The sequence below is a fragment of the Bacillus rossius genome, chromosome 2, assembly GCF_032445375.1.
Source record: "Bacillus rossius redtenbacheri isolate Brsri chromosome 2, Brsri_v3, whole genome shotgun sequence".
NCBI classification, from domain to species: domain Eukaryota; kingdom Metazoa; phylum Arthropoda; class Insecta; order Phasmatodea; family Bacillidae; genus Bacillus; species Bacillus rossius.
In genome coordinates this window covers 93,471,024-93,485,786 of record NC_086331.1, presented here as the reverse complement: position 1 = coordinate 93,485,786, position 14,763 = coordinate 93,471,024, and the positions used below count along the sequence as shown (strand labels likewise).

General features: G+C 35.1%; 1 protein-coding gene across 1 annotated transcript in view; it reads right to left on the bottom strand.

Annotated features, from left to right (window-relative positions):
• LOC134529473 (twitchin) overlaps positions 1 to 14,763 on the bottom strand; it is a 547,023-nt gene that overhangs the window by 493,896 nt on the left and 38,364 nt on the right. Inside the window, exon 3 of the mRNA XM_063363606.1 lies at positions 10,249 to 10,270. Coding sequence (XP_063219676.1) covers positions 10,249 to 10,270 — 22 coding nt within the window. The remainder of the gene's footprint in view (positions 1 to 10,248; positions 10,271 to 14,763) is intronic.

Here is a 14,763-nt window from a genome sequence, read left to right as displayed (position 1 = left end):
ATCCATAGGTTCGGGGCAATGGGGAGATTTATTTGTTGAAGGTTGACTGCCCCCTCAATTTTTTGGTGAGGGGGAGGGGGTAAAAGCCCAAAAAAATTGAAAATTACAAAAATTTATTATCTTTCGATTTGTAATTTTTCCAAGCCATTCGGAGTGTTCAGTTTCCCAATACACCATCACTCTCAGAAAAAATACAATTGGAACCCGATTTTTTAAAGTCGGGACAATGAAATTACATTAATTTTGATGTGCTTCCGGGACCTTCAGGCACTATTGCACCTCCTTGGTGGGTGAGGGGTCGATTGCCCCCGAAATTTTTGGGACTTTAAAAAAATTTTTGTAAGCATTTCGAGAATTTTATAAAAAAATATAATTCAATTTTAACTAAAAAGTAAAAAATAAAATTATAGTTTTAAAAACTAATGAAACACATTTTCATTTATATATTAACTAAAAATTTAAAAAAAAATAATTTAAGTATGTTGTTTAACAGCAACAGAATAAACTACAAATCTGTTTCACGAAATATTTTAACAAGCTTAAAATAAGATTCAAGAAATAAACCAAACAATGAATTTTAATTTTCAAAAAGGCGTAGGGTGCTTGAAATCTGTGGTCATAAATGTTTTACCTCTAGTGTCTATTAGTTCTGGCAAGGTCATCATGAAAATGAAAAAAAAGAGAGCATCCTAGGCTTTTTTCATTTAAGTTCATTGTTTTGTTTATTTCGTGATTCTTATTTTAAGCTTATTAAAATATTTCGTGATACAGAGTTGCAATTAATTCTGTCGCTGTTAAACAACATACTTAAATTGAAAAATTATTTTTATTTTTTAGTTCATATTAAATGAAAGCATGTTTTTTATTTTTTAAAATATAATTTTATTTCATCGATATTATTGACTGATTAGCCACACTACAATTAAACGATATTTGTATTTAATAATTAATTAAAAGCTCACTAACCAGACCAGCACAAACTCTGATATTTGCGGCACAAACTAGCACAAACTAAGCACAAACCACGGACAAAATTTAATCATGATCGGAGGTGGTGGGGGCTGGCAACATGCACCTCAAAAATGTACAGATAGTTTCATGCTTCTAATGCACATTAAACAGCGCAGACGAACACAGTAGGCTTCTGAGTTCGTATGTGCTGACGTCCTGTTGTCCTGATTATATTTTTAGTTTCATTGATAGGTTCGCTGTACATCGCTGTGTTATCGTCGTGTGTCCAGATTATCTTTTTTTATCATCTTTAGGTCCGACTGTTTGTCGCTGTGTTGTCCAAGGTTGTTGTTTGTCTGTTTATCTGTTATTGTTGCAAATTTCTCATCGTTGTCAGTCCAAATGTTCGTCTGTGCCATGACTTTTTTCTGACTGATGCATTCCACGAAATGTTTTGTGCTGTCTATTCATTTAACATTTGACATCTGCTGATTTTAAGTTGTTTTTCTGTGTGTTTGCGTATTCATCTTTCTGTCCAGTTTTTGATTCCTCTATGACACAGCGAAAACCAGCAATGGGGTAAGTCTAAAAAATTTTTAACATCAACATTTTTTATAAAGTTCATGTTTAAGGTCTATGTGATACACACACTTATTTGAACTAACACCAATACTAAACTTTCGCGGTGTTTTCAAAGAAATACCTGACATATAAATGTTCTCCATTACTTATCCACAGGTCCGTTGAATACACTCATGAGAGAGAATTGTGTGATTTGCTCATCCCTTAGCGCCATAACTGTTTTCTTAAAAAAAAATCTTAATTGTAGGTAATTGAAAATGTTATATTTAAAAAAAGACCAAAGCATTATAGCTATGACATCAGACATTTCTTATTACCTGAACTTTGAACCAATAGATGTTGGTACTTAGTTTCACAAATGTTTCTTTTCTCTTAACTTTTGCGTGACAGAGGCTGCGCCGATGTTCATAGTTCCTTTGCAAACGTCTATTTGATAAACTGTCACACACTTAGAACGCATGCGTCTCTTGATTATGTCGCTCGTGTTAGTTATTCCCTTCTTTCCTTTTAACTCTGTTGGTACTTCCGTATGACGTTTCTCACATTTGCAGTAGAATGTGACTCACTCTATTCTACCTTTTATAATATTGTCATGTTTAAATTATATGTAAAATACCTACAGTAGCATATAACTTCGTTTGTGTAATATATTGTTTTTTTTTCTTCTGCGCACTTAAAATACTTGTAGAATTTTAGTATAATAAAAATGCCTGAAGCTTTATTAAATATTTTTATTTTCCTTAAGTTTATATAAGGATATATAAATATAATATTAAGGTATGAATAAAGTGTTAATTGTCAGGTTAATGAAAGCTTGGTAAAAAAAATCAAAACATTGTATGCCAAATTTTACAAAACTACATTGTATTTTTTTTTTCGAAAAGGGTAAAAAGGTTTCATTCTTTGATACATATTTCAAATAGGTTGTCTATTCTTTTACATTGCCCAGATGGACAAATTTGGAACATAACATACTTTTCATTTTTTTAAATGATATGAGTCACTTAAAGACAGAAGTAAACAATATTTACAAAAAAAATCGTTTGTATTAAGAAAATATTGAATAACCATAGAATAAGAAATTTCAAACATTATTTTTAGTAAATGTACAGTTAATTATCAAACCAAGTTACTTGTGATTTAAATTTTTGGTGAATCACTTTAATGGCATTCTTTCTGATGATAAAAAATTAATTTTGGTTGTACCTCAAAAATATAGAAAAACTTTTAATTTATTTTAATAGATAGTTATTTAGTGCCTGAGTAAAGGTGCGTATTTGTAATCAATATTAATGAAAAAATTTACAATATTACCAAAATTAAGTTAAATATTTTGGAGCAAATAGTTAACCATAATTAAAATATTATCCACGGTCAAATTACATCATTCCAGTTTTGCCTATGTTATCTATCATAAAACATGTGTAATGGAAAATATTTAGTCTTGTATTTTTGCAACAATTCAGACTATTGTAATAACGGCAGATTACATGATTTTGTTTAACAATACTTTACATAGCTGAGTATTGTTCATTAAGTGGTAAATATTGCGATAGCACAATGTTAAGACGCTTAAATCTCATTCTGAAGGAATCGGCCCAACATTCTGTGTAGATTTTCCGTAGTTCCATGTAATAAACTTCAGCCGATTATATTCCCAATATTCTAGATTTCTTTGTGTTTTTAGTTTGTGTATACTTTTTTTAAATTAATACATTAATTAATACATAAAATACATATATAACTAATACATATTAAAAAAAATTTTTAAAGAATGTTTTTGTAACTGTGAATAATTTAAATCCTGGATAAATGTCCAAGTATATTCTTTCAATGAATTGATGATAGAAACATTTATAGCATAAAAAATCTAAAATTAAAAGTATTTCCAAAGTTTTTGCATACTTAATAGTACAGGGCCCAATAAAATTGAGTTTTTGTTTGTAATATTCATTCAAATATTATTTTCTTGAATAATAACTATCTTATTTAATTTTATCTTTGCTAAACAGGAAGGTCTCAATACAGAACCTTTTTGGAAAAATAGGTTGAAATGTTCAAGACTTAGACAATTTACATATTCCTAATTGATAAGTAAGAAAATAGTTTGTGCACTGTCTGATTTCTGTTTCTGTCATTTTTTATTTTTTAATTTGAATTCATGTCTAGTCGTGGTTTAAAAAATAATAATTAAGATAGTTTTACTCAGATGTTGTCCTCCAGTCAATGTACGAGCTTCGGCTGCCTAATACTATAGCAAATTAGTTCGTGATACTGTATGAGAATAAAAAAAATTATATTTTTTTAACGTCCCAATTAATAATTTGGAAAGATTTTAACGCAGGCTTTGATGGAACGCTAAGATTTTAAGTTATGTAATAGTATAAGCAATGCACTTATGCGTTATGCTGACAAGAGCCGCATTAATCGAAAGATAATGTAAAGAAAACTGACTATGGACCCCGTAGCCAGAAAAAAATTAAGTATTTTAACTGTACAATATTCCTCCTCTTAACCTGACGAAAGTTTTGAATGCAATAATTGCAAATGCAAACTTTTTGGTGGTCAGCTTTATGGGTGGCCCATGTACGATGCAAAATAAATGATCTAAATTTTATCCAATGTATGGTATAAATTGGTTCGATGCAGTAAAAAAACAGCCTATCTGAATAAAATTAAGTTAAAGTAAAACAAAAACTGGTATGTGTAGTTAAAAATTGAGCGAAGGGCCCGAGACTAGCATTTCCTTAATTGGCATAATCCGGCCCTGATGATAACCCATGTTTCACGGCACCAGCATATTCAGTTACGAATTTGTGTTTTATATATATTCGAACTAAATTGTTATTGAGTAAGCTTCTCAATGGCCCATGACAAGAAGAATAAGCAGGTTTACCAACTACGGAGGGGTCCCACAAGCAGGAAACAGAACAACAGTCACAGGGTGACATTTATCACTACGCCATTTTTGAAGTTATACCTGTTTAGACACGTTGAGGGTTATTTTTAGTTTGCAACGGAAATGCAATGAATTACGCACGCATCGTACAACGGAAATTTAACAGGTTAAAAGTCAAATTCGCATGCGCGTTTCTTCTATAGCCACGAGCCGAAGTCGTCAAGATGACGGGCTACACGTGTGGCAACATGCACCCATATGTATTCTCTTCCGTGAACATAGAGGGATGGGCTAAGAGTATCGGTGTTCCAAAAGAAACTTTATGATAGTGAAACTATCCTGGAATAACTTTGTAAACTTGAATAGTGATACCAAGAAATAATCGCAAAATTAAAATTAATATGTGACATGTTAGTCCTCTATAACATTACGAACGCGGCGCCGTCTTGTATGTATTTTTCGAACTAAAAGTTTTAATCCAATATATACATTAAAAAATTATAACATAAGCACAAGCACATTGAAAGTTACGAAAGAGTTCTGGACTCTAGGAGAGTTTGGCATGCTCTATACTCCTCGACGCCAAGCAAATAGTGGAGTAGAGTGGCCTGCTCTCTCCCTCCCCTCCTCCTCTCCTCTTTGGCGCCTGCTTGACAGCAGTCGTGTGATGCAAAGAAGGACTCATGTGCAGAATATTCGAGACTTCAGAGATATTTTTGTTTTCAAGTTGGGAGGGCTGCCAGCCACGCTTACGTGCCACTCCGCCCACTATAAGCAGGGTTGATGCAAGATATATGGAATTCTAATCTTTCATACTGAGGGTGCGTTCTCTGCATGACCAGCCGGGAAGTTACTTTTTATAGTGGTAATTTAAATGTTGAGTAGCATGCGTGTGTGTCAAATCAATATTATTCTCGTTTTTAATGGCTTTGATATCTTTGTTACGCCAGTTAATACATTCAAGTTTCCCTTTTAACCCGCGCATTTTTTTTTTTTCAATTTAAAAAAAAAATCCCGAAGTTGCACGGAGACAAGTATTCGGGGTTGTACGAAAGGATTTGTGTGTCTTAAGCTTCCTCTTGCCCCTTGCGACATTGAAAGGATTAATGGAGAATGTTTTTTTATTGTTTTTCGTTGGAAAACCTGTTTTGTATGTCTGAATTACATTATTATAGCAATACGCTCCGAAGTTACATCGCTGGTTCATTCATTAAAGGGATAGCAGGTGTCATAGTGACCATCTGAAGTTAATTGCACGTAAGTGCTTCTTGTTACTGAAAAAATTCACATTCCTAGGGAATGAGTGTGGTCTGAATTGATCCCCAGTAGATCATGGTTGTTGAGGAGTGCCTTTGCGTTAAGGACAAACAGAGAGTAAGAAGTTTTATGTGGTTATGCATCTAATATAAAATATTTTACTTGTGTTGGTATTATTTACTGCAATTCATTGGGTCAAGTGATGGAGAAAATTAACTTTTTCAGTGTGATTCGAAAATGCAAGACAAAGTAAAAACTGTGTGAATGTCCCATACAGGACTGATGATTGTTAAATTTCAAAAGCACTGAAAAAAATACTTGTACCTTAAATTTTGAGAATAACAATAATGGGACTAATTAATTTATAACAGAAGAGGCCAGAAATATATAATTGGGAATGATATCTGTCAATGGTTATGTTATTTAGAAAGTATTCATTGTAAAACGGTAGAGAATATACAGAGATTAAATATAATTATTCATATGAATAAATTAAATAGTTATTATAGCTACGACAGCACTAAACCATATGGAGCCTAGTAAAAAGACCCTGCTTCAGCACCCATTATCAGCTGGTTCGAGTAAGAAAGGACATATATTTTGGCTGTGCGAATAGATTTAGAGCATTCTGAGCAAATATGGAATCTTTAAAGGTGGTGTTATAACTGTCAGAGAGAGCATATACTAGCCTAGCTAAGAATTTATTGATAATACAGCTTCCAAATTAGCCTGCTGACAGAGGTTCTGATACAACTCGAAGATGCAACCTCTTGTAATGATTTAGGAGTAAAAATGCAATAATCTACTATATGACGACGATCCTGCTGGTTGAGATACTCTAGTTCTAGCATGTAAAAATGTAGTGCGACAGTGGTGAAAATGATTGCATTTAAAAAGGACACGGACTATTATGCATTAAAAGAGGACCTACAGTGCTTTTTTTTTCAAGGACTAATTATGCAAACTGATCAAAACTGGTGGAAACGGATAATTTTATCATGTAGTCATACTCAAAAATATTGTTTCTATGTTTGGAGTCTGAGTCAGTCCCAGTAGAGAGATTCGGCCAGGTGAAAGCCACAACTTCGAATCATTTGTATTTTAGGAGATATGCCGATAACTCATTGGGGGGGATATTTGGATGACGAGCCTACAATCTATAATGTGCAGATATGCAAATCCTTTAAGTATGCGGAAATATAAATTTTATATTGCTGGATATGTAGAGCGTATTGATGGTACTAGCGAGTTCAGCGATCATGTACTTATTTGACATCTATCCCACATCTAAGATAAGGCATATATTCACCTTTTCGTCCAGCATCCGGAAAGGCCAGTGCTCGCAGGAATATGTTTGGAAAGTTTAAGGGGTCCGCCTAACCAGGGGTGTATTTTTGATGTTGAAACTGAATGATTAGAGCGATTCTCGTTGATGCTTCTAGTGCGTTGTCGCCTTTAAACGCAAGGCTGTGGACTGGCACGCAGTCTTTTCATTATGCATTTGGCAACTATGAGATTACAGTGTTAACCCTAACATAACATGATGGAGGAATGAGGATGAATGTGTAATGCAAATCCTTCAAGTGCTTTCAAGAATTTGTACTGGAATTTTTCGTGCCTAACAGTTAATCAGAACACACAAATTTCAGCACTATACACACTTATAAAAACACAGTTTAAAAAAAGACGGAAACAGAAATACTCATCCACACTCGGTGTATTCTTAAATGATTTCCGAAAACAAGATATCACTCTTGATATCATATCGCATGGTTTTTCCTGAAGCTCTGCACACCGCATGAGTGGCTGAACCCCCGCCGCTGTGACTTTGGCGTCAGCGAAGCTTTGCGTCCACTGAATGTCAAGCTCTGCTCTTTAGAAGGAAAATAAACGGTGGAGGAAATGCCAGGCACACCTGCCATTCGCTTCCCCTGTCTTTCTCTTGAACACCAAACATTTCTACTCAATAAAAGTATCCATTAGAAAAAAATAGGCTTAGGATGAAGTCTTGACAGAGACAACAGCGGATTGTAATATTTTAAATTTATATTGCAAGAATTTCTAAAATGCAAAATAACGTAAAATAAAGAGGGGCATTTTCGGCGAAATGTTAGAGTTTGCTCAAAGGTAGGCAGTGCTGTAGAGCCCTGTTTGGCTGGAAGGTAAGCTGGAAAAACGCTGCTGGACAGCCAGGCATTTCTTCTAGAGTAATGGGTAACGAACAGATATGTGGCATGGTACAACATGCGATATTTTCGCGAAATCAATGATAAATTTGAATGTATTACTTAGGACGGCCGGGTCAACGATTCACATAATTGATAAGGCATCACGCTAATGTGGGTTCGATTTCAACACCTCGGAGTTAACTCATATTTATGAGCACAGAGTTGGAACCAAAGTGTTTCTTAACCCATTGTAATCTAGGTGGTCCCTTTGGTTTAAGCATCTGTGAATAACCTTGCAAAGTAAAAATATATCAAACAAACCTACTAAGTCATGAAAACCGCAAAAATAATCATAATTTTACACAAAAATAATGTTACATAACATCTTGTATTTGTTAACCCAGCCCTCTTTGTGTGAGACTTACCGGCCTGGGGCCCCCACGGACGTGGATACAAATACGCCGTATACGCGAAACAGGAGAGGTGTTAGGTATCCAGCTATGGCCAGAGGCTGAGGCTACCAATGCCAACTTAGCCACCACCTTCACCCCCTGCTCACTCAGCTAACCAGATAGTTGGCTGCGTCCTGAGCTCTTAGACGTTATCAGCATTGCTGGCGCTTACCCTGTTCTACCACATCACACTGGGACCCCTCAATCACTCAGTGAACCCATGGTCTGGTGGAGGCCTATCCAACCTCTCCTAGCTGTCCAGGCTAGTAACCAGAGTTGTTTCGCCACTCACTGCGCCGACTCCGCATCGGGCTAGAAAACCTTTGGAGTCTGCTCCAAGCGATCGGAGCACCACCACCAAGTACGAGTACTACCCAATCAGGTTCCAGGGCCTAGAGGAAACCTCCACGGGGAACCTTACACTTTCATTAATTCTTCCCGTACTACTACTAACTTGATGTATTTACGGCATAAGACCGTTCACCAAAAACCGCTAACCGACCGCCACTTTTCAGAGTCACTCCACTGGATGACCTCGTCTCCTCGGACTATCCTCCAACCCGCTGTACCTCGGCCCGACAGGTTTACAGCCGATAAGACCCGGACGTGCCGGGACCCCTCCGGTGGCGACCGCAGAAGCCCTGGCTAGACATGACGCTTAGGTCGTGCGTGGGCTGGAGGGGTTTGGGGTTACCTCGGTACCTCCCCGACCTCTGGACTAGGGGAACGTATCACAACTATTCAAGCAGTTTACAGCTCTTTGTTAAACCCGGGTGCTCCCGAGCACACCGGCGACATTCTCGGTCTTTACCATTACCATAGGCCTGATCCATTCACTATGGGGCCCTTGGGACCAAGACACCGAGGCTCGGCAGTCGAACCCCCTAGAAAGGTTTCAAATGCATCTGATGTCCGCAGATTCAGACTATATATATATATATATATATATATATATATATATATATATATATACTTATACTATAAGGTCATATATAATTTTTTTTACTAGGAACTTAGGCTGAAAGACCTAACTATGTATTAATATAAATGATAATAATTTTTATTCAAACATATTTGTTTATTGAATTACTCATAAAAACGTCATGATTTCTGAGATATCCTAATTGTGTATATATACATACTTGTAAAAGTATTAAATATTCTCTAATGCCATGGTGACCGTTGTTGCATATGTTTTCTGATTAAACTGTTATCAAAGTAACGCACTGTCCAGCGAGGTTAGTATTTGGATGGGTGACCACGAGTTCCTCCCAGCCAGCAGGACAGGCGTCTGTTGTCCGCTCCGACAGTAATGAGCTATCAATGGTGCAAATCCCTGAATCTCGAAACTGCAGCCTATGCCTTCATACATACATACATACATAATTCACCTAATTGCAAACCCACAGAAAAAAAGCCAATATAAGCCGCTTTTGGATACATCGGTTGTCAGTGGTTTGTTTAAAATTTTTTATATATTTTTATTGTTCTTGTTGCAACTGTCTCGCTGTCAGCTCACTGTGTCCGTTGTGCTGTAATATTTTTCTGACTTATTCCTTCCACAGAATTGTCAGTGTTGCCTATGTTTTTAACTTTTGACATCGGCTGATATTGGTTTATTTTGTGTTTGCATATTCGCCTTTTTTGTCAGTTATTGAGGTTTCTTGTGAGATACAGTTTACACAGCTTTGCGTATGTCCAAAAAAAAAAATAATTTGTTTAGTATCAGACATACAAACTTTACTGCAATGAAGATTTTTCTTTCAGTAGACCCTTAGCATTGATGTTTTCCTTAGTAGTTATTAGCGTTATTTGTTTATCACACGTTGTCGTAACCCAACAATCATTATATGTAATTTTTACACGTGACTTTACTAAGACGCATTAAAAAAAACAGAACATTTTAAAATTGGTTAATGGGAAATAAAATTGCACTTACTTTTCATGAGGCTCGTCCATTGCTGAAAAAAAAGAAATAAACATTAGATTCTGTTTCATAATATTCACACATTACTGAAAAATAAAACAACTCAAACGCACACATAAATAATTGAAAGGAGATAAGTTTATTTTTGCAATTCCAAATAGTTTTTGAGCTTCCTGAAAAAACTTACATGATCTCATATTAAAGCGTTCACCCAACTAGAAGTATATTTGTAATAAATTTTATATGACTAAACTACAAACTTGTCTAGGAAACATTTATTTTTCCTGAGAGTTAAAAGCGATGACCTTTTTTTTCATTAATGAAAAAAAAAATCTAGTTTAGTTTGCCTTTGTCTCTTTCTGACATTTACGGTTCTGCTACGCATGGTTGGTTATTAACTATTTTGAATAACAATATGACGAAATAATACTGCATTTTTAATGGGGTAACGAATTTTAAGACCTCTTTGTTTTGTTCGCTACTTAACCACCTGCCATTTAAAATACTTGCAGCTTGCAGATGTAAACACGGAAAGATGCTAGATGCTATAAACATGGTGGCCGTGAGCGGACGTAATTTGCGGTACTCTAGAAGACAAAGACACATCTGCTGTACTGGGACGTATGTATTGGAGTGGAATGGGGGAGGAGGCATTTTATCCCCCTTATGATGTCCTAGAAAATATATCATTCCCATAAACAAAAAGAAAGATTCTGAAAGCAAACAGCCAGCCAGGTGAATAATTCACCGACGTTTCGGTCGACTGCAATGTCGGCCGAAACGTCGGTGAATTATTCGCCAAGCTACTTCAGACAATGGCCGTGAAAGCCCGCGAACATTATTAGCGAGCCAGGTGGTTCTATTCACCACCCCCCTTTTTTTTTTTTTCAAAAAAATTCTGCGTACGCTCCTGCAGCCGTATCTCTGTTCACGCACTTGTACTCAACGAGTCTGGTTCCTCGAGGTATTATAAAAACGTGAGAACTTCTGCCAATAAGTGAAATCCACTCCAAAAATTTTAACACTGCTCCAAAATAATACATGTCGCATCAGTTTAAGCAATTGTTTGGTAATATTTAACGTATATTCAATAGTTATAACAGTTTCAAATTCAGAGCATTCTTATAAATCATTTCCAAATAGTTTAAGCAAATGTCAATGAAAAAGTTAAAAATGCAATTTTATTTTCCTTGAAATAATATTAAGATCAAGTCGTTAATTTTAAATTATTTGTAAGCATTTATAATTTGATCCTTGAATGAAGTTGAGATTTTTGTAACGTAAAATGGTTGTCAGTTTACATTCTGTACAGCTTTTTACAAAATAATTGGGGTGACTTTTGTATATTTGTTTATTAAGTTAAACCACAGCAGGATATTTGGCTATTACGAAGAACTTTAAATTAAATTTATATGGACTTAATTGTTTCAATGTTGCCTGTCTGGACTATTTATAACGTTTGTAACATGTATTTCAATACAGTTTGTAGCTACAGATATCCAAACAATTTTTATAGATGGTGTAAAATTCAAATATGACTAATATATTGAAAAGATTTTTTTTTTGGTAGAAGACTTTAACGAGTTAGGTAAAGTGTAGTGTTTAACTTGTATTTATTTATAGTTAGAATACATATTTTAAGAAAGTATTTTTCCTCGATTTAAAGTTCCTGGATTCTATGAAAAAATTAGTAATGCATAAGAATGAAAACAGGTTTTTGTATCATTAGACTGCAGGAAACATTGATTATTTTTTAAATTACTTAGAAAAAAATTAATTTGTTGAACTCAAAATTTCTTCTAATCATACTAATTTTAAATATATAAAACTGACATAGTGAAACTATTTTGTTTCTCGCTTTTCATTAATGTTCAACAGTAAAAATTTTAAGAGTTCTAAATTTTAAACTTTTTTTTTCATTTACTATTGTTTACGAAAAGGCAGTTGTTGATTTACCTATGTAATGTAATAAATTCTACACTAAATGTGTTTACAAGACCTGCTGGATAAAAGCGTAGTTTCTTCATTGTGTGGCACGAACACCTATATTATTATTACGGCTGTCACTATGTACATGTTACATACATGTATGTACTATACATGCTTGTTTGTGTTTACAAAAAAAATAGTATAACAGCAAAATGTTTGCGAAAATAAATTTTAAGCCTGCCTTTCTAAAACCCTTTTGTCGAGTAATAGTATCTATCTATAAACGTATCAACAGCTTTATCATACGTCTGGAAATCTGCACAAAATAATGACGCTTGGTTTGAATGTATCAGAAACGTTGGGAAAATTTATGAACAAGTTGGAAGCCCATATTCAATAAAATTCAGGTCTTCACGGAAAAGGGCAAGTAAACTGAGATTACGAGCGTTTCGCGGATTCTCAGGCCATAAAATATTTGGTGAGGTGCAGAGTCACAAAATGTTTTGTAGCGGTCATAAAAACGGTTTTACAGCTAGGCAAAAGCGCTTCTGAGTACAATTCTAAAATTACCTACTCAGAGTCCGCTGCACACGTGGCTGCATCGTGAATAACCCGGTTTATGGATAGCCTGGCTAGAAAACGTTGAGATGTCGTTGTTGGAAAACTTCTCAACCAGTGTTAGAACAAAAGCAAAATTACACCCATGGTGTCTTCTTTCTAAATTATTGAATGTGTCCCTTATACCAAATACAACACTTATATCTACTGGATTCGCATCCCCTTTTTAATACATTAATATTCATCGATTATGTAAAGCTTAGTGTTTGTCGTAACGTAAATGTAATGAGTTTACAGAAAAAAAGAATCACGTGAGCGAGTCATCAGTACTCGCCAGAGATGAGTAACATCTAACCTCTGTCACGAACGAATTCATGTGTTCTCATGTTGCAAATACACTTATAATACGAAACGCGGACACGAAAATAGTAGTGTAGCTTGGCCGGTCCGGCTACTGGGTGCTGGGTGCGGAGCCAAGACAATGTCCGCCATATTGGATGACGTCACCAAAGCACTTTCCGTAACGGTTACCATCTGCGGCCATCTTGGAAAACCTTGACTTTACCTCAGCCGCCATCTTGAATTCTAGAACTTTCCTCCATTATGAATTATAACATCACCATTGCAATTTTCGTTGCGGCCACCATATTACTATTGTACTCCCCAATCTCTAATGGTGCATTTTTCGTTACGATCGTCATACTGAAGTCTGTATTTCTAAACGCTAAAAATTAAAAAAATATATTTTATAATTGATAAAAAATTTAATTAATAACATTTTAATAAAAATAACCACCTACATTTTGAAAACTGTTCACCATCTTGAAAATACAAAATTATTACCCGATTTTATTGGGCAAAAATTTCAAAATTTATAAAAAAATATATATATTTTTTTAATTTGACAGGTGACCATTGACCTTTGACCTAGATCTTTGAACTTGGTATTTATATTTTACCTTGAACTTTACCTTTGACCTTGACCTTTTAACATTAACCTTGACCTTCGATTTTTAACTTGACATTTGATCTTGACCTTTGAACTTGTTCATGACCTAGTACTCTGACCTCATACGCCATCTTGAATTCAACCATCTTGGAACCAAGCACTGCAATCCCCGAATGTTGCAACTTAAGTTATAGATGCAATCTTGAAAATCCGTAATTTTTATCCAATTTGAATGGGAAAAAGTTAAAATTGATAACACATTATTAAATTAAATTTTAATAAAAATATTATGGAGTGTTCGGTTCGAACCCGGCAAGGGCAATCAATTAAAAATGACAAAGTATGCTTCCTCTACAGAAGTCACCATGAATGCCAAGGCAAACATTAAGTCAGCCATTATGACGTCACGGCAGCCATCTTGTTTTCGTCTGCTGGAGGGAGCCATTTTCTTTTCGTCTGCTAGAGTGTGTCACCATCATGTTAGTTTAATTTTTGTCTGCTGGAGTGTAGTCATTATTTATTGCCAGGGCGCCCGCCATCTGGAAATTTGTACGTCATATGAAATTCTGTAAATTTAAAGCTAGAAATTCGGAAATAATCCCAAAATTCTAAAATAATATCGATTATTAAAATAATTATTGTTTCTTTCAATTCATGTCTGTGGTTTGATACCAGGCAGAACAGAGTTAATTGAAATGATTCGTTAAATATTAAACAGTCTAAGGTCCGAGATACAATAACAAAAAATCACTATCGCATGAAACAACAGGAAAAAGTAGTTAGGATTCATCCCAAGTCACGCCAAGTGCCAGCCACTCATGTAGTAAGGACCATGTGTTCCTTACCTACCCGTCAACTCTGTATTTTTTTCTTGACTCATGTAAAAAAGTTAATTCCAATACATGTGAAGGTAAAAGTATTCACATACGACTAGACAAAGTACCTAGCTTTAAGAACGTTAACCACAAAATGTTAACAAAAATTCTCAAAGCTAGAGGCAGAGACTGGACTAAGCCGAGCGAGAGCCCAGCCTGCCAGCGCGCGGGGAGAAATTCGCAAGCTTACCGAAGTGTCAAATGACAGACCACCTG